At 44.1% G+C, this 27329-nt stretch overlaps 1 protein-coding gene across 5 annotated transcripts in view; it reads left to right on the top strand.

Moving 5' to 3' along the window:
* Positions 1–4962: 4962 nt before the first annotated feature.
* The window catches only part of NRG2 (neuregulin 2), a gene marked incomplete at its 5' end in the record, with an annotated part of 178173 nt that continues 155806 nt past the window's right edge, over positions 4963–27329 (top strand). For all 5 annotated transcript variants that reach the window (XM_079703624.1, XM_079703626.1, XM_079703625.1 and 2 more), the window contains one exon: positions 4963–5656. In XM_079703624.1, coding sequence (XP_079559750.1) covers positions 4963–5656 — 694 coding nt within the window. The remainder of the gene's footprint in view (positions 5657–27329) is intronic.

The raw sequence follows: 27329 nt of genomic DNA on the forward strand, positions 1-27329 counted from the left end.
CGATGCAGGGGACACGAGTTCGTGCCCCGGTCCGGGAAGATCCCACATGCCGCGGAGCGGCTGGGCCCGTGAGCCATGGCCGCTGAGCCTGCGCGTCCGGAGCCTGTGCTCCTCAACGGGAGAGGCCACAACAGTGAGAGGCCCGCGTACCGCAAAAAAAAAAAAAAAAAAAAAAAGGGGGGGCAGAGTATAGAAGGTGGTAGATAATGTTAATGAGTTAATTGTAGGAATCCTTTCACAATGTATACATGTATCCAATTACCATCTTGTACACTTTAAATATATGACAATTTCATCAATTATACATCAATAAAATAAAAGTAAATAAAAGACAGAAAAAAAAAGAAAACCAAAAAACCCCCCAAAATGTGAGCTTGAGTTTGTGAGAAACCTTGGTCCTATCAGTAGCTCTGTGATCTTGCGAAAGTCAAATTCTCTCAGAGTCTCAGTTTTCCTCATCTTTTGTAAAATGATGCTTACACCATTTGCTTGCCAGTGTTGTACATTTCAAATAGTCTGACATTGGTGAAAGTATTTTGGAGAGATTGGAGACCTCTCAGACGACAATGAAAGTGAGGCTGCAACACTCTTTCCCTCAGAGAGACACGGTGTTGTGCATAAAGCAAGCCTGAATGGGAATCCCAACACTGCCTGCCACTTGGGCAAGTTACTAAACCTCTATAAGTCTCTTCAGTTTGTAAAATGCAAAGTTGTTGAGGCATGGAAATATAAACATGAAGCTCCTGACACACAAGAGGCCATTTAAATATGGTAGCTATTATTATTTTGACTATCAATTATTGAATTACACTGAAGAGTTAGCAAGTTCAGAATATCAAGCTTTATTTTCTGAGACTGTGTACCAATTCACTTTGATCTCTAAGGAAAAGCCAGAAGAGAATTGGGCTGTCTTCTCTACTAAATGGCTGATGTTAATTCTGTAAAGCTTATCTTCATACACACCACACCTTGGGGAAATCTGGACAAGGACCTCTCTTCCTTTTAGACATCTCTGCCTAAGTCTCCACCCTCTGTGGCCACACGAATTCTAGTGGACAACTGGGATCTCAAAACTTATCTTTGCATTCTAAAGAAGATAAAGTTATAGTGCAATAATTCCCAACCCTTTTTTAGCACCAGAATCTCATTTTAAAATTAAAAAAAAATTTCAAGGAATCCCATATAATAATAGTTCAACTTTAGGTTGCTTCTGATTGAGAAAATGCATGATTAAAAAAAATCAGCATCAGTAAAAAATTAGAGGATCCTCTCTCAAACATTGTTGGGAATAGGTAGTATATGAACTTGATAAAAAAATTCACAAGGTACAAAAGGGAACACCATGAAAAGCATTCTTCTTGCACGTTCCTCCGCCACCCAGTGCCCTTCCCCAGATCCTACTATTGTTTCCATTTCTGCTGTGTCCTTTCAAAGGTAATCTATGATCTACGAATATTTATGTATTTATCCTTTAAAAAAAGACAAAATGGTAGCATACCTTGCCACTCTTCTTCACCTTGTTGCACTCTTCTGCATACTTAACAATGTCTTGTTATACTTTAAAATGGATATGTGAAAAAAAGAGATGGAATATGTATTTTTATTCACCACACTGGCATCTAGTATTGAAAAATTGCATTGCATTTTTTTTTTACATTTTTAAAAACGTTTTATTTTATATTGGAGTATGGTCGATTAACCATGTTGTGAGTTTCAGGTGCACAGCAAAGCAACTCAGCCATGCATATACACGTATCCGTTCTCCCCCAAACTCCCCTCCCATCCAGTCTGCCATATAACATTGAGCAGAGTTCCCTGTGCTATACAGGAGGTCCTTGTTCGTTATCCATTTTAAATATGGCAGTGTGTACATGTCGATCCCCAACTCCCTGAATGCATTGCATTTTTAATATACAGAAAATCCTAGTGTGCAATAACTACATACCACATAGAGAGTCTCAGCTCTTAGATTAGGAACCACTGGTATAAGTAAAATATCAATAACATTCAACATTAATTTTGGCCCTTACTCTACACCAGCCATTGTTCTAAGCACTGTACACTTGTTATCTCACATAATCCACATCCTTCAAATCCTTCTAATCCCAGTTTAAATGTTATCTCCTCAGAGAAACCCTCCCTTATCCAAGTAGACCTACCCTCTCCCCTTTCCATTATTTCCTATCATTTCATCCTGTTTATTTCCTTCAGGACAGTTACCTATTTGTCCTATTTCACCTATTTGTTTACTGTTGTCTCCTGAATGGAGTAAGAACTTTGGGAGCAGGGACAGTGTCAGTTTGGTTCACTGCAGTATATCCAGTGACAAGTCCCATGCCTCGGTGCTGGGCACAGAGGAGCCATTCCATCAGATGTTTATTGAATTAAGTACACAATGAGCAAAAAACAATTTTATGAGGTAGACCCTAGTATAATCTCCATTATATGAATGAGAAAGCTAAGCCCTAGAGAGGGAAATACAGTCAAGTCAAAATTAGTAACTTACAAAATTGGTTTGAAACCCAGTACTGCTTGACCCTAGAGCACAAGCTCTTCACCACTACCCTGGTCTCAGAAACAGAAGACTGAGTACAGTCTTGCCTGTGTATGATCTTGAGTAATTCCCTTTTCCTCCCTGGGATTGTTTCTTCCATTGAAAAATGCGAGGGTGGAGTTAGTAATCTTCCTTATACCTATGATCGATGAAAATGGAAAAGGAGACACTGAAGGGGCCAACAAGATTGGCTTGATGCCTTTAAGAGAGCTGATTTCCATTCTTTAATTCCTACCCTCCTTCTTTCACTAAGGAATTGCTGATCCTTATTTTATGCCAGGCACTGTGTTGGTTGTTCCTTTGGATAGGTATCTAAAGACTAATAGGACATAGTCTCTGCCATTAAGGTGCTTAGTCTGATGGGTCTAATGCAGACCCATTAATAGCTGTTTGAAGTACAGTATAGGTCTTTGCCATAACAGTAATATGTATGAGGCACATGGTAACACAGAAGAGGAAGGAATTAATTCCATCTTGTATGCATATGGTGGTGAGGATGGTGGTGCATATGAAGGGAGGGAGGGATGAGGTTTACTGCTGAGCTAGGCCTTGGGGATAGAATAGTTTTCCAGGTGGACAAGGCGGAGGTGAGTCTTCCTGGACACAAGAGACATCATGTGCAGAAGCACACCAAGAAACAGTATGATGTGCTGAGGACTGCTAGGGTAGGGGCTTGGCTCCCAGAGGATGGAGTTGGCTAAGTAGAGGGGGCCCGTGAAGAGCCATGCTGAAGAGTTTGGACTTTACTCCTGAGAGCAGTGGCATGGCCAAATCTTATTTATATTTTATTTTTAGAAAGATCACTCTGGCAGTGGTAGGACTGGAGGAGGGTGATGAGGTGAAAGGTGTGGAGACTAGTGAGAAGGCTTTGTGGTGGTCCAGGTGAGAGGTGAGGAGCACTTGGACCTCGGGTATTCATGCAGAGTTGGAGAGGAACTAGATAAATCAGGGATTTAAAAAGAAAAAAAAGAAGTGGAAAAGGACTTGGTGGTTGGTTGGATGAGGGAGAATAAAATGAGACTGAGGGACTTGCTGGATTGGGTGGCCAAGTATAAAACGGTTCCATTAATGATTATATGGAATTTGGAGTTGGGTGGGAGAAATAATGCTGTTGGCTTTGAATATGTTACGTTTGGGGGGTCTCTTAGCCAGGAGGAAAGCTCTAGCTCCCTCCTTCCTTTCCAGGATAGCATTCCTAGCCAAAGTCAGACATCCTCGGGCCAGTTTCCTGCAGTCCCCAGTCAGGGATAAGATTCTCCAAGACCTCACTGGAATTCCTGAGCTCCATATCCTTCAGGGATATAAGCTGGGTCTTAAAAACTCCCTGTATCCTTATTGATAGAAGGAGAATGGATCCCTAACTCGCTTTATAAAATCAGATGCTGGCTTCAGTGGAGCAAACTCTCCTGCCTCTTTGCAAGCAGCACACTTTAAAAAAGAAACCATTTCCTGTGGGGCAGCTCTGGCCCTGACCGTCTCTGGCTCTTAGGTTGGCTCTCAAGAAGCCCCCACCTCCTTTAGGAAGAGGCTTTTTAAAAATGAAGATGAGGTTGTATACCGTGTAACCTGGTCCCGCCTGGCTTCTGGAGAAAGCCCAGAGACCTGGGGACTGGACCCTCTCTCAACCACCACCCGGGGTTAGGTGTCCTCAACGCCGAGGCAAGACTCCATGTAGCCCCAATTCTCCCCCAAATGACGGGGCTGGGACCCTCCCCCACCTTAACTCGAATCTCCAGCGCTCAGCTCACCTGGCGGTAGCAGGGCCAAGCACGTGGGCCCAGTTAAGGGCTGGCCTCTAGGGTCCTCCCAGGGAAGGGGATATACAACCCCAGGAGGCAGGAGGCTTGTCAGTCACCCGGGCCGTGACAATCTCCTTGGCTCCTACAGCCGATGTCCAAAGGCAGGGCACAGCCTGTGTCCCACTCCCCCCTTCATAGGACGGTGCCAGAATCTGTTATCTCTACTCCGCCCTCTGCTCACGCACTACCCCACTGTCGTGCCCATAAATCCCAAGAGCAAAGGGTAGCACGATTCCTCCCGCGTCTCTGCGGGCCCTGAAGCCGGGCACTAAAGCAGTGCAGTCCCAAGCTTCCCCTGCAGAAGCCGCGCTCCCCACTCGGTTCGGGGGTAGAGGGGGCGCGAGAGAGCAAGTGGGCGGACGTCCCATCCTCCGCATCCACCTCCAGGTCCTGGCGCGCAGGGTGGGAGCGCTGCGCGCCTCCGCGCTGCGCATCGCGGCCCGCTTGCCGCCTGCCCCCTGCCCTAGCTGGGCCGCCTCCCCGGGCTGCGGGTGGAGGGCTACAAGGCGCTAACGTTACGCTGTTTCCGGTTTTCCAGCGGGCTCTGGTTTCCCCTCCCAAGGCGGCGGCGGCGGCGGAGCGGCGGAGCCCCCCAAATGGCCTGGCCAGATGCGGCAGGTTTGCTGCTCAGCGCTGCCGCCGCCGCCGCCACTGGAGAAGGCTCGGTGCAGCAGCTACAGCGACAGCAGCAGCAGCGAGAGGAGCAGCAGCAGCAGCGGCGGCGAGAGCAGCAGCAGCAGGAGCAGCAGCAGCGACAGCAACAGCGGCATCTCTCGTCCCGCTGCGCCCCCAGAGCCGCGGCCGTCGCAACAGCCGCAGCCCCGCAGCCCCGCAGCCCGGAGAGCCGCCGCCCGCTCGCGAGCCGCAGCCGCCGGCGGCATGAGGCGCGACCCGGCCCCCGGATTCTCTATGCTGCTCTTCGGTGTGTCGCTCGCCTGCTACTCGCCTAGCCTCAAGTCGGTGCAGGACCAGGCGTACAAGGCACCCGTGGTGGTGGAGGGCAAGGTACTGGGGCTGGCCCCGGCCGGCGGCTCCAGCTCCAACAGCACCCGTGAGCCGCCCGCCTCGGGTCGGGTGGCACTGGTGAAGGTGCTGGACAAGTGGCCGCTCCGGAGTGGGGGACTGCAGCGCGAGCAGGTGATCAGCGTGGGCTCCTGTGCGCCGCTCGAAAGGAACCAGCGCTACATCTTTTTCCTGGAGCCCACGGAGCAGCCCTTAGTCTTTAAGACAGCCTTTGCCCCTCTTGACACCAACGGCAAAAACCTCAAGAAAGAGGTGGGCAAGATCCTGTGCACTGACTGCGGTGAGTCGCCCCCTCCCTCTGCTAGAGAAAGGGGGGAGGGGCGAAGCTGTGGAGAATGGGGGTGGGGCGGGAGGTGCTGCAGGTGCCCAGGCCTGGCAGCGCCCCGGCCGGCCGCTGGGGGGTGGGGCCGCCCCTGTGCAGGGCGTTTGGCATGGTGGGTGAGGGTGTTGGGCTGGGGAGAAGGAGGATCAGGCTCAAAGTGTGCCAGGGGTGGGGGCGGGGGGACGCGCTGGCCTGTGCCAGCAGGGATCTGCGGCTGATGTATAGCATGTGGGGCTGGAAAGCTGCCATCATAGCCCAGTAGCGGCAGGAAAAACGGAGAGGTCCTGGTGTTGCTGGCCCGAGGCTCAGTGAGTCAGGAGTGACCCTCGGAGGCCTTGCCCGCTCTGCTCCCACGGGCCTGCCTTGCCCAGGCTGGCAGGGTCTGCAGGAGCAGCTGGGCAGATTCCCAGGCTGTGAAGGCCTCTGCTTACAAGTTCTCCTAGGGAATCATGACCCCCGCCCCCTCCTTCCTCTCCTGGGCTCCCGGTCAGCTCATCCACACCGCTGGCGCAGGCAGAGTTGGGACTTTTTCTGCTACTGTTTTCTGTCCCCCATGTGGCTCAGGGTTTTTTTCTGCATCGTGATTGCCTGTCTTTGCTAAGCTGGTAGCACAGCCCTCTCTTAACCTCCACGACTAGTGAGCAGACACCTCTTTTGGCTGTTTCTGGGAGATCTTCCTAGGTCTGTTGATTGTGATGACGGCAAAATAGAGTAACTTCTGCTGAATGCTGTAAGTTCAGCTCTGACATCTCACCAGCAGGATGTGTTGACTGCATATCTCATCTTCATGATGTTGAATGCTGAACAGGAATGCAGGTGATTAGAAACAAAACACTGAAATCTGTAGATCTGTGCAGCTGGGAATGGAGGTCTCCAATGTCAAAAGTCAAAGAAATGTCAGTTTAAGATCTTTTTTTTCTTGTCCCTGAATCCAGTACTTACTTCTCAGTAAGATATTTCGAACCAAATTGTCCCCATACTGGAGTGTTTGATGTTAGCTTGTCTTGTGCTTATTCATATTGGGGTTTCATTTTATCCCCAAAGGCTGGATTTGGTGTTTGCAGTGTGACTTTGAGCTGTGTAATCACTGAATTGTGACAGATGTCCTGGTCTGTCGTAGAAGTTGGTGTGTTTACTAGTTTACCAACTGATTCTGGGTAGTATAAATAGGCTTTGAGTAGCAAAGAATGTGTAACAGCTTGTAGGAAGTTTTGCTGCCCTCATCTTTCTAGATAAATGCCTTTGACTTTTGGAAGCTTCCCTTCTACCCCATGTCCCCCGCCCCCTCCCCACCCCTGTGCTTCAGGAGATGACTTTTAGTTTAGTGGTGGGAGTATATCTAGGTATTATGTTAAACTGCGACCACTTTAATCAGAAGACTCTTGCAGTGTCTTAATAAGAAGAAAGAAACTTTGGTGATAATAGTGGTTTATCTCTCTGACATTGTTCTGAGGAATATTGTTGACTGCTCTTTAATGTTGGTTTTATGCTCTGAAATGTTTGATGATGACAAATTGAGACCAGTTAAGAATTTCTAATTTTTTATTGTGTTAAGCATTTTGTCTGAGATCCCTTGGGGAGCTGTGGAACTGTATTGTGCAGTGGGAAATAGATAGTAAAAACATTTATTGAAACTTATCCAAGGACAGCTTCTGTTTTGGTTTTCAGTGAGTTGCTCCTGAATGTGCATCGTGCACATTGCCACATAATCCCTTGTCTGGTCCACTGAGCCCCAGTGGTCATCGTCCCCTGTCTTCCTCCTCCTTCCTCCATCAATTCTACCTTGTTTGTTTTAGTGAGTGTTTAATAGCTTAATAGTTGAATGTGGAGATCATGAAAGATCTGGGGTTCAGAAATATAGTCTGCTTTTAGGTTGTGGTCATCTCATATTATGAACATAGCATGTGCAATATAGTTCTCAAAAAGATAAATTTAGGACTGCAATCACTGCTAACGAGAAGGCCCTCATACATCACAAATTATCAAGGGGCAGGAAAGTGTATGGGAGTAAACATTTTAGAGTGCAAAAATTTTTGCTTTGAATTGATAGTATATAGATACAAGTCAGTTTGGGGGCTTTATCTAAGGGATTAGAAATTAAAGGACATTTTTGTGAGAGGAAACTTGTGGAACTGGTGATAATATGACAGAAGAACATGAACTGCATTTTCTTATTTCCTACAATGTGGTTGAAGAAAACATGCACTAGTAATGGTATATTAAATAAGGAAACAAATCTTCCTAACTAACCACAACACCTTCCTTGTGCTCAGCAGGAAATAACTAACAAATTTATTTTCTGTTTTCTATCTCTTAAAAAAAGCCCTCTGGGCCACAGGGTCATTGGGAACATTTTCTCCTTGGAGCAGATCTGCCCATTGCAAAATAGGGAAACTGGCACCTGGAAACTGTCATCATGGCCGTTATATTGAGCAACTGTGGTTAAATTGTTACTTTATTTAGCCATTTTCAGCTCTGAGCCTGTCTGGGCTCTGAGAGGTATGGTTCCTAGGGAGATTGTCCAGAAAGCTGTGTTTTGGTGGGCCAGGACTTTGGGATAAGGTACCATACAGAGAGATAAAGGTCTTCATAAATGGCTAATTTTACCACAACTATGAAATGTTGACTTGTAGCCTGTTAAGTCCTTCTGGAATAGCAATATCTGCCAGAGGGGCATTTTTATAGATCTAATGTTTATCATTCACCCCAAACTACTACCTCTGGTGGTAAAGAGTGGAGTAAAATGTTTGCATTTCTCTCAGAAGATTACATACATGGAGGTGTTTTCTGTGCCTTCTGAGGAAAGCACAGGAAAAAGATTTGAAAAGGACTCTCAGGGATTAGCAACTCGGTACAATGCTATGAAAGCATCCTGTTCTGCAAATAGTCCTACATTTTTAATGATGGTTGCATATATTTTGGTTTAATCACACTCTATCATTTGCTTTCCTATATGTGTATGTTTTTTAAATTGTTTCCTTATTGAATAGATGCAATAGATATCTTTTTTTTTTTTAAGAAAGATCATTCTTCCTTTGGGACTTTATGATTTGCCTTTTTCTTCCAACGTATAGTGTACTTTGTTGTTAAAGCTAGAAAAGGTGTATTCCTGGGGGACTTTATGTTCTTTAGGATAGTTTTAAATTAATGTGGCACCCAAATTCACATATTAGAGCAAGGTGGTTCACAAAATTCAGTATAGCAAAAGCGACTGCATATTTTTAAAGTGCTGTTTATTTAAAGAATCTTTTCTTCCCCAGCCAGCTGGAAACCCAGCTGTGCTGCAGCTTGAAGATGGGAAAGTGAAACTAGATTAGAAACTGACCAGTCCTAGTGGTGAGGACAGGCTTGATTATAGATTTAGGGGTAGAATTACCATCACAATGTCATTATTTCTTTCAGTGGCTGCTTTCCTCAGCAGACTGGGATTCTTGGGGGCAGGAACCATATCTTATCTTTGAGGGTCTTTCTCCTAGCTCTCCTGCCCTTCAATGTTTGGTACTGGCCCGTGGCTTACAGAGGGATTCTCATAAGTGTCTTTTGAATGGATGAAGTCAATTGAAGTTCAAAAAGCAAGCCTCCAGATTAATACTAAAACAATCTTAACTCTCCTATCTGTGACACCAAGTCCTGTGCTGAAAAGCTGAGTTCGATGATAGCCCTTACCTGTCGCTATGGGAACCTTTTTTTCTGAAGGAGTCGTAATCAACTAGAGTACTTAACCACAATGTGCTTAATCATTGTGCTGATTAGTGTTAATGGGATTTGAGCAGTGGAGAATCTAGGTCTTGTTGGAGAAGACCCTCTTTTTTTTGTTTTTTTTGGAAGGCAGGTTATCACCCCCCCCCCATGTTTAAACAAAAATAAGATAACTATAAACTTGAATTAACAAAAAAGAGGTTTGGGAGCTAGAGAGGGTGTTATATTAACTAGCTAGGTGACTAACTTCTTCTTGGTCCCAAGGCTCTTAACCATCTTTTATTATCTAGGACTTTTTTTGTGTGTGTGGCTATGTTGGGTCTTTGTTGCTGCGCGGGCTTTCTCTAGTTGTGGCGAGCGAGCGAGGGCTACTCTACGTTGCGGTGCTCGGGCTTCTCATTGCGGTGGCTTCTCTTGTTGTGGAGCATGGGCTGTAGGCGCGCGGGCTGCAGTAGTTGTGGCTCGTGGGCTCTAGAGCGCAGGCTCAGTAGATGCAGCGCATGGGCTTAGTTCCTCCGGGGCATGTGGGATCTTTCCGGACCAGGGCTGGAACCCGTGTCCCCTGCATTGGTAGGTGGATTCTTAACCACTGCGCCACCAGGGAAGTCCCTATCTAGGACACTTTAATTTCATTTCCTAATAGCAAATATGTCATTAATTTTTTCCTTTATAAAGTTGTATTTTTATTTTTGAATATGCAACACTTTCATATGGTTCAAAACTTAGAAAGCACATAAGAATATACGGTGAAAAGTCTTCTTCTTACCCCTGTCCTCAGCTACCCAGCTCTTAGGCAATTATAACATATTCTTGAAATGTGTATTTCTCTAAAAGCAAAATGTTTTTCAAAGTAATCTTTTTTTTTTTTCTTAACAGATGGAGAATGTTAATTTTGCCATTAAGCCAATATTATGGTAAATTCTTCCCGAGTAGTGTGTGTGTGTGTGTGTGTGTGTATATATATATATGTATATATTTTAAAGCTAATCCAAGATCTTAACCAGTATCCTACCTTACAAATATAACCCTAGAGTGAGGAATAAAAATACCAACTTATTTTTCAGATACTTCGCCGTTAAGAAGTTTTCTATGACAGTGAATTTTGTGAGTCTTAATTGGGGTGCTCAAAGGAGAGATCCGAAGGTTTGTCACTGAGCTTTAGGGCTGCAGCTCTGCCCATACAGCAGTTCCCATTGTTTACACTCTTGGTAGGTAATCTCACAATAGCAACCATGTGGGAAATCACATGATCCCATATATGGGAAGAGAAAACTCCACAGTGCATGATTGCTTTGATTCTCATTTAGAAACCAAAGACCCCAGTTGCTGATAAAGAGTTTGATTTTGATCATATTCATGTATAGCTGGTATGACTCAAGGGGAATTTAGCCACTTGAATGCTATTTTGAAGTACGTTTAAGGTAACTGATTTGAATGTAGTGTTAAAATATCAGAGGACTGAGGAATTGCCATTTGGATAAGTAGGGGAAAGCAAATATGCAAATCTAAACAGTGGGACATCTTAACCCTCTAAAGCCTGTTGGTTTAGTGGCATATGGCAATTTTGAACATTGATTTGGAAAAGGAATGATCTCACTATCAATGAAGTTTCCCCTGTGCAGTCTTTGACACTTGTTCTTGGGTCTTTCTTTTCAGGGTCTGAAGCGTTGTTAGTATAATTTACATCAAAGGTAAAAGAAATTTCCCTCCAAATTTTGAGTTTGGATGGATGTGTGTGAAATGGGGATTTTTGTCTTACTTGTTTCCCATGAATTAACCCCCCCCACACTTACTTATTGGAATTTGTACATAGAGATAAACCCAGTTTGTGAATTTCAAGAGATAATATAGGGAGCTCTTTAGAAAACTGAGGAAAGTAGATGAATTGATCAGTGGACGTGCTAAATTATGGCGTTTGAAAAAATCACTGTCTTATGTGAAATTCAAGTAGACTCCTTTAAAAACAGCAGTACACACAAATGAATCTTGGTGAGTAATGTTTCAAGCAAGCCTGTAGGAACTGAAGCAAACCTGGAGGATGATTAAAAGGCTTTAGGATGACATGAAAGAGGACATGCTGTACCCAGGCAAAGAGCTGGGAAGCTTTTGCCAATCTGGGGTCAAAAGACAGAGATTCCACACTTGACTGAGATCATTTGCTGCTAATCAGCTGTGATGTTTTTTTTTTTTTTTTTTTTTTTTTGCGGTACACGGGCCTCTCACTGTTGTGGCCTCTCCCGTTGTGGGGCACATGCTCCGGACGTGCAGGCTCAGCGGCCATGGCTCACGGGCCCAGCCGCTCCGCGGCATGTGGGATCTTCCCGGACTGGGGCACGAACCCGTGTCCCCTGCATCGGCAGGCGGACTCTCAACCACTGCGCCACCAGGGAAGCCCAGCTGTGATGTTTTTGATAATTATGAAATGAGGTTGAGTTAAGGAGCCTTCTTGCTCTGGCTGGTTGCTGTTGGCAGAGTGTGGCATGCAAGCTCCATTCTACAGTAACATTCCCTTCCTGCTTTGTACATGCAGTGAGATCCAAATAGCCTCTCCAGGGACCTTCTCTGGGACAGAGCCTCTAGCTCTTCTCTGTGCCTCAGCTGAGAACCTGATCATGCTGCTTGCCTCCTGGGGTGGGGCTGGAGGTAGTTAACATTCCATTTGCCCTTGCAGATGTTTCCAGAGTAGCAGAGGCACAGGTATCCTAGAAAGTTTCCTTATTCTACTAGCAACACAGACCCCCAAGATGTGATGTTCAGGTTACTTTTTATTCTCTCTTAGGAAGCAGAATCTTTAATGTTTCTTTTTTTCCCTTCAATGATTTCCTGCTTTTTGCTTAGGACATTGGCTTCCCCCTCCTCCTTCCCTCCCTCGTCTGTTTATACAGACTGAGGATCTGTCTTTGTCCTTTAGGCTGGGATGTTTTACTTGGTCTTGATCTTGATATTGGTCCAACTAACAGAAGCCAAGCTGAACTAACACTCCTCAGAATTAAATAAAAGGAAGGTTACCACATGGCTAAATACCTGGTCCAACCATGGGAAAGTCAGGACATCATTAATTTGATTGGGACAGTGATGAAGTTTGGTATCCCAGAGGTTGTATTACTAAAAGAGCTTTCTTTCATTTCCGTCTTTCAAATGTTTGCTTCAACAGATGTGCTCTGTGTAAAGAACTAGGTACTTTAGGGGAATTACTTCAGACAGTCCCTGTCACCAAGGAGCTTACAATCTAGAAGTACAAAGATATAACAGTAATTCAATCTAGAGTATGACAAATGCCATAAGATATACCAACATAGTGCTTTTGGGAGGAGGGGAAGAGTCATAAAAGAAAGAAAGATCTGGTTAGAGGATTAAAGAAAGTTTCTTGGAGAAGCAGTTTGAGATGGGATTCTAATAGTCAGAGACAGAAGAGGTAGAGGTGGTTTAGGGATAGAGATGAACTGATTGATTAAATCAATTCCATGCAGACAGCAGCATTCTCAGTAGGCATGGGGCATGTTTGTAGTATACAAAATGACCAGGATGAAAGGAGCAAATGGGCAAAGGTCCTAGAGGGGTAAATTAGGATGATATTCCCACCCATCTTGACTGCTAGACTGATGAGTTTATTTGTAATTATGTAAGTAGTATTTGAAGGCTTCAGTTAAAAGCAGCTCAATAACGTGTTGTAGTTTTCAGTGAATGGGTCACATATTTTGTTAAATTTATTCCTTAGTACTTCTTGTTTTCTGGATGCTTTTGTAAATGGTATTTTTGTTTAATTTTGTTTTCCACTTATTCATTGCTAGTATATAGAAAGATAATTGTTAAAATTGTTAAAATATTGACTTTGTCTCCTGTATTAGTTATTCACTTATTCATTTCAGTAACGTTTTCGGGGGTAGATTTGTTAAGGATTTTTTTCCCATGTACATGACTGTATAGTCAGTGAAAAAAAAGACATTTTTACTTTTTCCTTTCTAATCTGTTTGCCTTTATTTTTTTCTTGCCTTGTTCCACTGGCTGGAACTGCTAAGTACAATGTTGAATAAGAGTAGTGAGAATGAGCATCCTTGGGGGAAAGCATTTAGACTTTCTTTTTTTTTTTTTTTTTTTTTTGCGGTACACGGGCCTCTCACTGTCGTGGCCTCTCCCGTTGCGGAGCACAGCCTCTGGACGCGCAGGCTCAGCGGCCATGGCTCACGGGCCCAGCTGCTCTGCGGCATGTGGGATCTTCCCGTACTGGGGCACGAACTTGTGTCCCCTGCATCGGCAGGTGGACTCTCAATCACTGCACCACCAGGGAAGCCCTAGACTTTCACTATTAAGTATGATGTTAGCTGAAGGTTTTTCATAGATGTTCTTCCTTTAAAAAAAAAAAGTCTGCTAAATATAGTGTAATGACTAAGAGTTTGTGCTCTACAGCCAGATGAACCTGGGTTTGGAAACCATTTTCTACATTTTCTAACTGGGTGATGTTGGGCAAATTACTTTCTGTATCTTAGTTTCCTATAAATGGGGATAGTGATAGCACTTAATAGGATTGCTATGAGTATTAAATGAGATAATGCATGTAAAATAATTAATACAGCACCTGCTCAATAAGTGTTATTAACAAAATCTTATTAACTTAGACCAATGTGAGCAGGAAGACTAGTAAGTGAAAATATTAAGTTCTGGAGGACTGGAGGCAGACAAGGGGAGAAATTTTTACTGAAAACTGTATTATGTGTGTGGTCTAACTGTAGGGAAGCCCATGTGAGTCCAGGGTATGAATGCTGGTCCTATAGACCAAGTAGGCTGCAAATCTTGATGTGTCCATGGGTCTGTTTTAGTCAATTTTTTGAGAAGCCCACAGATAGAAACTGCTTTTCTCTGTTTCACAAATGGGAGGACTAAGACTCAAACTTCAAAATGACCATTTCAAAATTTCATCATGCTTGTGGGGTCAACCAAGGGTCCACATTCTGGAGTCCTGCCAGGTCTGCTTTTTTACTTGGGCAGGTCTTATCTTACATTGTATTGTTGTTAGGAGGAGTTGCTGAAAGTCACTGGAAAATGGCTGAAAGCATCCTTTTTTCTTTCAAAGAAAGAAGGTCCCTGACTCATCCTGCTTTGATTTGGGGGTTTCCAGAGTTGGGGGGGTGGTTTCCAGAGTTGGGGCTGGATTCACACTGAATCATTCATACTCTTTCCTTGTTTCTGCACTGGGTTGGGATGGGTGTGGTGGCTGCCCAGGGTCAGAGGGGTACAGGTATGGGCATGTAACAGGTGGCATTTTGGGAATTTGTGGGATTTAATTTTAATTAATTAATTGATGTGTGGTACCCATTGGAAGTATGAAACTTTGCTCCTTAAATGTTTATAGGACAAAGACCCTGCTTTGAGTCCTTCCTCTAAATATTTGTTGGGTATTATTACCCCTCAGATCCTGGACTGGCCACACATCCCTGACCTTAGGAAGTATTGTTTTTTCTTAGACTTTTAGTATTTATGGCCTGTATCACTTATGTGACACATCATTTAATACCATGCACTGTTAATTATCTTTTGATGGGTCAGTGTCTTAGCTCCTTCACCTGATTGTAAGATCTTTGGGGCCTGAAACTTAAAATATGTTTTAGTAAATATTTGACTACTGGCTATTGCCAAGTAAGGGAAAAGTGAGACCTTTACTTTCTCTTTATAAAGACCACTTCGTCCTAGACAAATTTCAAGATTCCTCAAATGACAGCTCAGGCTTAAGGACTAGACCAACCATGGAAAATGTCTTCAGACATTTCGATAAAGGGCAGAATTTTGCTTCTCAGTTATGTATCAGGTTTGTTTGTTTGTTTTTTTCTTGATAGTCCATAGTTTCTTCATTTTCTTGCAAGTAATTTTCTGTTGTTGAGTTTTAGAATTATCTCTAGGTGGTTTACCTCATACATGTCAATATTTTGGCTTGTGTTTCATTCCTATCTTTTAGTTAGTTCACATTCTGCAAAATTCTCCATTTTTACTTGCCATGCAAGCTTTTTGGTCATTCCCCATTCTGGTTTCTCACTGGAATGATCAGTTGGACTCTCTTACTCTGGCCTGTTCATGCTTCAGGTTGAATACCTTAAAGAGGTAAGAGGTATGACCAGGCATCTTCTGTAGTAAGCTAAGATCACAAATTAGGAGTGGTTGTACCTTTTTGCCTATAGGCAGCTTGGGGCCTTCTGGAAGCCAGTACTGGTTCTTAGATCATTCTTTTCTTCTGAAAGGGTAGGGAGTAGAAACCTAATATTTCTTCACATCTTTCTTTTAGTATGTTCATTCTTTTGTCATTGCCTTGAAATGAGGCATTTTTCTGCCATGTCTCCTTGGCTGAATTATTGGGTGGGGATGGGATAGGCCTCTCCAGAGGGAGTTCTCTTCAAGCCTAGGGCTCCTAAGGGCCCCTAGTCATCACCTTGCAGAAGGCTGTGGCCCTCAGCTTCAGCGAGTCAGAGTTCCTTTCACTGGTGCCTGAGGCGATACATAAAATTTCAGTACAGCACTTCACCATGTTGTTTAGACCAGTAATGAATTTCACAAGCACAACCCAATTGATGGCTCTCCTCTGGAGTAACTTTATATGGCTTTAGAGAAGAGAGTTTATTTACCAGTCAGGACGGAGCAGGTAGGTTAAGTAGATGATCTGTTGTGTCTGAATTCCCATCTCTGAGTGAGAAATAAAATAATAGCAGGGCTGCATACAGTGCAACTTTCCCGACATTGTCATTGGTTGATTGAATTTCAGAGAAACATAATAATAAAAAGAAGAAGAATGTTTTTAAAAGGAAGAAAGAAGACTCAGACCACGACATGACTCATTTGTCACAGAATGAAACCAAGGCCCACAAGTGAAGATTTTTTTTCAAAGGACACTGGGGTTTCCAAAGGCAGCCTGTCTGACTGCTCACTCTTAGATGGTTTCCTTTTCACGGTCTGTTCAGGTGGGTTTCTCTTCTGAGACCCTCTTACCTGGGGCTCCACCCCTCCCACCTTATCGCATCTAGCTCCTACCTTTCTCCTTAGGCCTGCTGTCATACTTGCTTACGTCATAAATGTAACAGCCATCCCTCAGCCCCTGTTTCCAAGAATCAGAGAAGTTTCCAGAAATTTCTAGTACAAAGTTCCTAATCCTTCCTTGGACTTTAGGTCTGATGGACCTAGTGGGAAAATAGGAACAAGGCAAGAGATAGGTACCTACGTGGGTGGGACTATATCCAACAAATTGGGCTAAATTTTTCTCAGGTCTGGTTCTTTTAGACAAAATATGGGGTTTTCCCAAGAAAGCTTCTCCTATATCTCTAGGTCTCCTTTTCAAGAGGAAATGCTTTCTCCAAAAAGGCTAGTAACATTCACTGGCCTTTTAGTAACACGTACATTAAATTGTCTTGGCCAAGTACTGACAGTAATCCCTTTCAGATGGCACCTCTGGGGCTTGGCCCAAGTGATTCTGGCCAATACTGGGCCAGGCTCCACTGGATGTGGAGCCAGGTAGTATACTCTGGGCAGAACAAGACATCACCACCTCTGAGAGAAACTCCTTGCTGCTGGGAAAGAATCTAATTTGTAGGTTGAAGGGAGGCACATGGGTGGCCCCCAGTTTGGGAGTTGGCTGTCTTTGTTTCTCAGTATGTAAATCATCTGAGTAGGTTTCCACTGTGCGTGGTATGCACTCAGCTAACTGAGAGGGCAAATGGGAGCTGGAGCTGAGACTGGTTCCTTTGGGAATACTGTTGTCACCTCTGTCGATTTTACCCCAGCTTCTACCTTTGCCCACACATAATGTGGGCTTTGTGCTTCTTCTGTGTGGTGTCACAGCCTCAGGGCCTCTGGTGAAGAGTCTGCATTAGGCCCAGAGCTTGTTGTACAGAAGTAGGAATTAAAGGCATTGGTTTAAGATTAGTTCTGTGAAGGGATCACTTGAAACTTTAGTGCTGTATCTAAAAGAAAACATCAAACTGATAAAGGGTCCCAGTGGGTTTGATGGTCTTCATTGGGCCAAGGTCACGAACCATATATATATATTTTAAATTGATTTATTTTTGACTGTGTTGGGTCTTCATTGCTGCTCACGGGCTTTCTCTAGTTGTGGCGAGCAGGGGCTACTCTTCATTGTGGTGCACAGGCCTCTCATTGTTGTGGCTTCTTTTGTTGCGGAGCAGGGGCTCTAGGTGCACGGGCTTCAGTAGGTGTGACGTGCAGGCTCAGTAGTTGTGGCTTGTGGGCTCTAGAGCACAGGCTCAGTAGTTGTGGCACACAGGCTTCGTTGCTCCACGGCATGTGGGATCTTCCAGGACCAGGGCTCGAACCCGTGTCCGCTGAATCAGCAGGAGGATTCTTAACCACTGCGCCACCAGGGAAGTCCCACGAACTATATTTTTTAAAGGAAGTATAAGAGTTTACTTTTCTCATCTCTGAAGTTAAGTAGCAGCTTCATAATTCCAGAGTAGGGGTGAGCGTTGCCCTTGAAAGAGGAAGAGTAGAAAAGGCCAGTAGTGCTGCTCTGTCTATGTGAGTCGGGGGTAATCCAATGGATGTTACTCTCCATTCTATGATTCAAAGATTCCTTTCTTTGAAAGAGTTTGTTACTGACAACTGTGAATTTGGGGCAGAGGTCATGGTTGGTTTGCAGTTGACCTGTTCAACCTTAAAGACTGAAGACGGTTCGTTGGATCCTGCCATGAGTTCCTCCAGTATGTTGTAGATGTAGTGTTTGGTTCTTTCCCCTCCCACTTCCTTCTCAGGTCCTTCCATCACTGGCTCTTCTTTTCAGCCTCTTGTAAAGAGTACAATTTTTAACAGATTGTCCTTGGTTCTCTTCTCAACTTACATAATCTGTTTTGAATTTTCGACTCTACATAGCATAGTGGTTAAGGCTGCATGCTCTGGAGCCAACTTTGAAGAGTGAATCTTGGTTCTATGACTTATTAGCTGTATAACCTTGGGCAAATTGACCATTTTGTGTCTCAGGTTCCTCAACTGTAAAATGGGGCTAATTATAATACCTACCTCATAGCATTGTGATAAGGATTCAGTGAGTTACTGCTTGTAAAGTGCTTAGAACAGTGCCTGCTTGTAGAAAACATTCAATGCAGACTAGCTGCAATTACTATTATTGTCATGTCTATTGTTAGTTGAAAGAGAATGGCTTTGGATTCAGACTGATATTAAAATCCTGACTCTTCCTTACTAGCTATGTGAACTTGGGAAAAGTCCCTTAATTTTTCTGAGTCCCAGTTTCCAACTGCCGATGGCACATTGTTTCAGTTATCCATTGCAGCATAACAAACCACCCCAAAATATAGTGGCTTCAAATAGCAATCACTGTATGTTATTACCGCTCACAGTTTGGAGATTGACTGGGCTCAGCTAGGAGGTTTAGTATCTCTTATGTAGTTTTTGGCCAGATGGTAGCTGAGCAGTCGAACAGTAGATGAGACTGGGTCATTTCTAAGTTTCCTCTCTGACGTGTCTAGCATTTGATGCTGGCTGGTTCTCATCTGGGAGCTTAGCTGGGACTGAGGGCCGGAGACCGACCTTGCCTGGGTTTCCTCACAACATGGTGGCAAGGTCCATGAGTGAGCATAAGAGAGCGCCAGGCAAAAGCTGTACTGTCTTTTATGATCTAACCTCAGAAGTCACTAGCATCACTTCCACGACGTTCTGTTTCTCAGAAGAGAGTTACTAAGGCTTGACTGGATGCAAATGGAGCAGAATGAGACTCTACCTCTCAGCGGACGGATTGTCAAAGAATTTGTGGACATGTTTTGAAACAATTACAGTCTGCCCTCTGGTCACAAATTATTTATATTCCTTGCACATGAAAAATACACTCATCCTGGTCATTGCATTCAAATTCCAATGTATACTTACTTATTAAAAAAAAAACAAAACACTCATCCTCACCCAAGACCCTCCTCCCTCCAAAAAGTCTCATCTATATGGCCTCAGGCTCAGGCTCAAGAGCCAGGGTTTCATCATTAGGTCTGGGTACAGATGAGGCTCCTCTCATGCGGTTCCTTGGGGACAGCAACTCAAATGCTGTTCCTCTTGACCTGAAGGCTGCCAATGAAAGAGACAAGTCATCTGCCCTCCACCTCCCCCACCCCCCACTCCCCACTCCCCACTCCCCACTCCCCACCCCCCAACCCCCAACCCCCAACCCCCATACAATGCTGGAATGGAAGAGACATAGGATAACTGCTATAGATGCCCCCCCCTTTTTTTTTTGCGGTACGCCGGCCTCTCACTGTTGTGGCCTCTCCCGTTGCGGAGCACAGGCTCCAGACGTGCAGGCTCAGCGGCCATGGCTCACGGGCCCAGCTGCTCCGTGGCATGTGGGATCTTCCCGGACCTGGGCACGAACCCGTGTCCCCTGCATTGGCAGACGGACTCTCAACCACTGCGCCACCAGGGAAGCCCCTGCCTATGAATCTTATCAAGGTTCCCTACATTAGACAAAAGCCATACCTACAGATCTTATTAAGATAAGCTGTTCTCTACCTTGAGCTCCCTGTGGGGCTGCTGTGGACACTATTCTTCAGGCTAAAGGAATCACTATTCTTTAATGGAAAGGGCCTGCAGGCAAGTCAAAGGCATTGCCTTTGATCTTTCTGAGGTCTTAACAAAGGGTACAATTCACAATGTCTCAAATTAAGCCATTATAGTCTCCTTACCATATCCTATTCTGTCTAGGACACTCCCATCCTAGATAACAATCCATCTACTCTTCCAAGCCATTAGAAACCTCAGAACCATCTTTGGTTCCTTTCTCACCTCCATCTCCTGTATATAGTACATTGTGAAGTGATGACAATTTTGACTATTGCAGGTACCTTCAATCTAATTCTTTTCATTCATGAGGCTCTAGTTGGGTACTTGTATCTCACTTAGGCTGCCACGGTGGCTGCTGAATGGAATCCCCAATTTTCAGAGTCTCTGCTCTCTTCCATCTGTCGTCTATTGATGGCATCAGCTTTCTAAAAGTAATTCTCTCTGCCCAACCTAGAAATCTTCAATAGGTTTTTATTATCTGTAGAATAGAGTGAAAACTCCTTCACATAACATGCAAGGCCTTCCACAACCGACACCCACCTGCCGTTAAGCCTTTAGCCTGCTTTTCCACACTTACTGTTTGCTATAGCCAAAATGTAGTGTTTTGAACATTTCAAACACGTTTTACATTTTTCTTCCATAGCATTTTTGCACATTCTGTTTTCTGGTGTGTTTTCATTTCCTTCTCTGTCAGTTGCTAACCTCCTGATCCTTCAAGGCTCAGCTCAGATCTCACTTCTCCTCAGCGCTTTTTCTGATCCCCTCAGTCCAAATGGCCCATGGCATGTTTCTGTAGCAGTTCATAGCTCTTCTGTAATCATAATGGTCTATCCTACCACTTAGCGTAATTGGTTGGGGAAGCAGGGTATGTGTGTATGGTCCTCCAGATGGAGAGCTTCTTGAGTGCAGGATGGAACTGTAGCAAAGGATGTATCTCACTTATTTTTTGGTGCCTTATATAAGTTAATGACTAATAGCTGCTTGGTGACTTGAGAGAATGGATTTTACCTTGGGAGTAGAACTGGAAACTGGGAATAAGCATCTGGTGCATGAAAGGAGATTGGCCTAGGTATGCAATATGCTGGTAGAGGTATGAAAGTGGTAAATTGAGGCTGCCACTTGAGATGAAAATGGGAAGGCTGGTTTAGTTACAAAGTGCTACATTGGACTCTTTTTTTCAAATAGATCTTTATTGGAGTATAATTGCTTCACAATACTGTGTTAGTTTCTGTTGTACACCAAAGTGAATCAGCCATATGCATACATACGTCCCCATATCCCCTCCCTCTTGAGCCTCCCTCCCGTCCTCTCTATCCCACCCCTCTAGGCCATCACAAAGCACCGAGCTAATCTCCCTGTGCTATGCTGCTGCTTCCTGCAAGCTAACTATTTTACATCCAGTAGTGTATATATGTCCATGCTACTCTCACTTTGCCCCAGCTTCCCCCTACCACCCTGTGTCCTCAAGTCCATTCTCTATGTCTACATCGTTATTCCTGCCCTGCAACTAGGTTCATCAGTACCATTTTTTGTCTTTTTTTAGATTCTATATATATGCGTTAGCATACGGTATTTGTTTTTCTCTTTCTGACTTACTTCACTCTGTATGACAGACTCTAGGTCCATCCACCTCACTACAAATAACTCAGTTTCATTTCTTTTTATGGCTGAGTAATATTCCATTGTATATATGTGCCACATCTTCTTTATCCATTCATCTGTCGATGGACATTTAGGTTGGTTCAATGTCCTGACTATTGTAAATAGTGCTGCATACATTGGACTCTTTTTTTTTTTTAAATAAGTTTATTTATTTATTTATTTATGGCTGCATTGGGTCTTCGTTGCTGAGTGCAGGCTTTTCTCTAGTTGTGGCAAGTGGGGTCTACTCTTCATTGCGGTGCATGGGCTTCTCATTGTGGTGGCTTCTCTTGTTGCAGAGCACAGGCTCTAGGCACATGGGCTTCAGTAGTTGTGGCTCATGGGCTTAAGTTGCTCTGCGGCGTGTGGGATCTTCCCAGACCAGGGCTCGAGCCTGTGTCCCCCCTGCATTGGCAGGTGGATTCTCAACCACTGTGCCACCAGGGAAGCCTTGGACTCTTACACTGTCATTGTTGCTGCTATTTATAGCAAAAAAATACCAAATCTCTGATATGTGGATTGGAGTCTGTGTTTTATTAGCCTCTATGAGAAGTATCTTAGAAAGATTATTCAGGGATCGGAGAATTTGGCTGTTTTGTGTACCACTGTATCCCTATCACCTTCATGGTTCTTGGCATGTTATAGGAGCTCAATAAATGTTAATTGAGGGGGAAATGAGTGAAGAAATGATTTTTTCTCCTGTGTGATTCTAGGTACCTACATGTGCCATACCCAAGGAGCATGGCCAGGAGAGCTGGTTCAAAATCAGCTCAAGTTAAGAGAAGGCTTATTCATCACAAGTGATTTATCCAGGGTCCTCTTGGTACCCAGAGCTTTCTGCTTTGCCACAGACAAGTAGGAGATATTAGGGCCTTAAGATGTAGACAGGGTGATTGGGGGCAAGTGGATGGCAGAATTGCAATCTGAATCAAGCAGTCAGAAGTGACAGGAGCTTCTTTTAGGTGGCCAGGAGGGGAGTCTGAGCAGTGTCCTTAGTTAAGGAAGAGGAGACTATGCAGGCTTTGTGAGGTTTTTTGTTGTTTTGTTTTCAAATGATGAGAGTCCTTCCTGGAAATTAGCCTCCCTGGTCCAGTCTCAGCCCACAGCTTTCTGTATGACCTTGTGCAGGCTGTCCTTATACCCTGGGCTTTGTTTTGAGCTGACAAGGGGCTTTCTTCAGCTGTGAGAAGTGGGGTGGAGAGAGTGTTTCAAGCTAATTGGGTAAGTGGCATGCCATCAAAATAGAGCCTGCATGGGTTTATAGTTGTACTTTGAAAATTTTAGCAAAATCCTGGGCTCAGGGACAGTCTGGACGCCTAAAATGCTGAATTTCTTTCTTGAAGCTAGACCTCCCCTGTATTCCATTCTGAGTATCAAATGTGAACAGCCTCCCCAAGTGTGTGATTGTGATTAGATGGGAGGGCTTGGGGCGATTTAGGAAGATGATGGGGGCCTGACCTCTTCCTGCCTTTGAAATACACAAAGGAGAGAGAATGGGGAAAATGATAAATAGTTGATCAAAAAATGGGGAGTGTCCCTCCTAAATTAGAACAGCTGGCTCAGGGATGAAATTGTCTTACTCTGTTAATGGCCCTCAGGACCAGATGCTCTGAAAACAGAAATTAAACTATGACCTTGGGCAGCTCTTTCCACACCATGAGAGCAGGGCCACCTCTTGTCTCTGCCCTTGCCCGCCTGTGGATTCCTCTAGGGGAGTCTCAAGAGTCTTGAGGGAGGCGACTTGTTGGGCCCATGGTAAGGATTCCAGGCAAGGGGTAGGTGGAGTTGACAGGAACCTCAGGGTATGTGGGTTTTGCATCCGCTTGCGTGTTGGCTTGTGCTGGACACTCTGTGCCTTCCTGTTTGTCGTGGGGCTAGCTCAAGGTAATCTCCCTCGATTCCATGTATTGGAGAGTTGGCCTGTTTGGTCTCTCTATATCCCCAAGGAACCAATTTTACTACAGGGCTGGGTGAACCATATGGCAGCCTAGATTACAGTGATGGTTGATGTTTGTCAACAGAGAGAACAGGCTTTTTGGCTGTAGCAAATCCTCCAGGTAGGGCTACCCACACCATCTGTGAACACAGCATATAGGGTCAGCTAGGTGGGTAAGCAGTCCCATTCTTATCCACTCCCTGCCTCCCAAAGAAAGGGAGAGGCAAGCTCATCATCAAGTGTTGGCTAATAGATGTATATTTTTAGCTCCTTTATTGTTCTTTTCTTTGAAGGATACTGGGGACGTCTAGTAGTCATGTATCTTGTTCTGGAGAGGTTTACAGTCTAGTTGGGGATATCAGATTAACATGAATCAATAACAAGTGATGTAAAGCAAAAAGTTTATAATAATTGCAAAAGGGAAAATAGATTATAGTATTCAGAGATGAGGAAGATCAATTAGGGTGGAAATTTTCTAGGATAGAGTTAGGGCTAAAGGTTAGTTTTGAAGAATGAATAGGTTTGGGGGATTTAGGAGGATAAAGGAAAGGTTTCTAGGCCAAAAGAGCAGTATGAACAGAGGCAGAGACGAGGAAGATGTCTTTCCAGAACCATGAGGAGATTAGTGTGCTTGGGGTAGAGATATAGGGGAGATAAGATTAGGAAGGGAGGGCAGGACTGGATTAAGGAGGGCCTCCAGAGACAGGCAGAGGAGTTTGGACTTGGTTCTGGAGGTGATATGGCACCATTGTAGGTACTGGTGCAGAGATAGGATATGAAGAGAGGAATGTTTGCAAATACTTTGTATACACAATTCAGAGTGGACTGGATTTGGGGAGAGATAGATGTTTGAGAGATCAAGGAGGGAATCATAAAGTCTCTGAAGCCATGGAAACTGGGAGAAGAGGCAGGTAAACTATCCTGTTTCTTCCCAGAATCTGTGAGACACGGTGATGAACCGGGAAGCAGGCATAAAAGGGGTCAAAGTTTACTCTTGGAAAGCTGGGGAAAATAATAGTGCCATTAGCAAAAATGGAGAAGTTGTGAGGAAAAGTAATTTTAAGGAGGAAAATGAAGAGTTTGGCAGTGATTTTATTTACTTAACAAACACTTATTTGACACTTATTATGTACTTGGCACTGTGCTAACCACTTTATAAGTGTTAACTCATTTAGTTCTCATAATAACTATATGAAATAAATACTGTTATTATCCTCTTTATTACAGAGGGGAAAACTCAAGCATAGAGAGAGATGAACTAACTTGCTCAAGGTCATGAAGCTATAAATAAACGGCAGAGCCAGGATTCTGAACCCAGACCATTTATTCTAGGCTTCCTCTGGTTGATGGGAGACCCAGCTAGAAAATACAATAGACAATAGAAAACCAGATATTTGTTGGGTGCATCTTTTGTGCAGAACTCTGCAGGAAATTTAAAATGAGTATGACATGGATATACCATCAAGGAGCTTGTAAAGTTCTAGTGAGGGAATGGCAGATGGTCAAATCGTTGTTAAGGGTAATATATTTTGTGCTACAAGAGAGGGCAGCACATAACTAAGGAGAGAGGGAGGATAAATACATGTATAATAAATACATATTTATTAGAGACATGTCTAGTGAGAGACATCAGAAAAGACTCAAAGGAGAAGCAGCTTGGAAGATGGGTCAAATTGGACTTCGGTTGTTGGTGGTAGGGGAAAGAAGGTTATTCCTGGTAGAGATAAAAGGTAAAATCATGGAAGAAAGAAAATTCAAAACGTATTTTGGGATCAGCACACGGCATAGTACCTAGCTCAGTAAATGTTTGACCTGAACTAGGATGGGAAGTGGTTCGTTAGGCTGCAACCTAAAGCGTGGGTTGGAGAGGCAGTAGGAGAGGAGGCTGAGATTCCCTTGGTAGAGGGCTGGAGCCTAAGTGAGAGGATCGGACTGGAGAGGTCAAATCCCTGGTCCATGGCTGAGGAATGGATTACTGATGCTGGAAGAGCAGAGGACTCTTGAAGGGAAGACTATAGGAAGGGAAGAGTAGAGAGCTGAGGATGGAGCCTTTTTGTTTCAGGCATGCAAATATCTAGGCTATTCTTACTTTGGGATGAGCCTAAATATTTCCTAAAATAAGGCCTGTTGGCTTGTGGGATGTGGTTGTTCCTCTTCTAGATGGGGAGACCATTCTGGCTCTCTGCCTTTGCTCCTCAAGCATCTCCCAGCCTTCCATTCCAGCCCCAGCCCCTGCACCACCACCACCACCCACCCACCCCCAGGGGTAAATAAAGTTCTTATTGTCTTTGTTCCCTAAGTAGATGTAGACAGGAGTCCTAGGACCCTTCTGCCTGGACTGAAGGAGAAATTAAAAAGCCATGAGACCATGCTCATGTTATGGATGCAGAGGTGATATTTCAGGGAATCCCTGTGTGCTGCAACACTTGAGTGGTTGAGATTGTTCTCTTAGGTTATGGGTGGTGACCTCCAGAGGAGAAGCAAAGCATGGTCCATTCTAGTATTCCATACCCCCTTAGGCCTTTAAGGATCATTCTTAGGGCAAGTGTTGAGTAGAGACGGAACTTAAAAATACAGAGATCCGACATTACTCTTGAACTTCTTCAGTGGACATGCTGGAATGGTCCTAACCTCAGACTCCGTCTCATAAAACAAAGAACACGGTCCTAGGAGAGAGATGTCACTTTAAACTCCAGTTTGCCACTTACTAGCTCTGTGATCTTAGGACAACTGACATTTGGGAGCCTGTGTTTTCTGTTTGTTTTGTTTTTTAACTGAAAAAGAAGGTTAGTGATATTTGCTTTTCTTACCTAGCAGGGATATTGTGAGGCTTAGAGGAAATAATGTCTGTGAAAGTGCTCTGAGATTGCAAAGTGCTGTATCAGAGTGTGCTGTTATTATTACAACAACTAACCAGTTTGCTTACTCTTAAAGATTAATGCTTGGAGGGTGCCTTTTGCACGACCTCTTCACGGTCCCTCTGCCAAGGACTTACAGGGCAAGGCTACAGAGTGGGAGTTTGATTTGCAGCATAGAATATTTCCTCGGGCAGGTATATCCTATTTCATTGGCTCTCTGATGCCCTTCCCCCCACTCTGTACATTAACATCTCTGAAATTTGGCTGGGCCTTACAACGGACGGCGTAGTAGAAGCGACAGAAGCCAGCTAGTTCTTTTTTTGGAGCTAGGTGGGCCATATATACAAACTTTCTTTTTTTCTACATGAAAAACTATTTTCTCTCAACCATTGCTAGAAAAGATCTTGCTAAAATGCATGGGGGCATTTTGCTGCCTCAGTACTTGTAGAATTCAGTCTGTCCTTGGATATCTTGTCATGTGTCATCGTTATCTTTTCTCATTGCACAGATCTCTGCAAACAGAAGTTTGATTTGACTATATATGTCCTGATCTTGGGACATACCCTGCCTGTTGATTAAAGAAAAAATCACTAGTGACAATTTTGTCATCATTTCCTGCTTCTACCTAAAAGTGGAAGGCGAGATGCATTTTGGTTCATGGATAGTTTATTTTACCCTGGATTTGACTGTCTTGGGCTCTGGGGTGTTAGAAGGTGGGGGCTAGGTCTCCTATCCCTGTCCTATAAACCCCTAACTTAAACTCTCCAAGTGACAGGACAATCAATACACTGTCTGTGAGGCTTCTCTTTAGAATGAATCCTGTTCTTGTTTTCTTTTACCTTTTGAAAGCTCTTCAGATTCAACTGCAAATTCTGAGCTTCTTTCTTAGTACCAATTCTTGAGTCTTCAGTCTTTTCTTGAGTATATGGGTGTGTTCTTTCCA

Source organism: Hyperoodon ampullatus, assembly GCF_949752795.1.
Source record: "Hyperoodon ampullatus genome assembly, chromosome: 4".
Lineage (NCBI taxonomy): Eukaryota > Metazoa > Chordata > Mammalia > Artiodactyla > Ziphiidae > Hyperoodon > Hyperoodon ampullatus.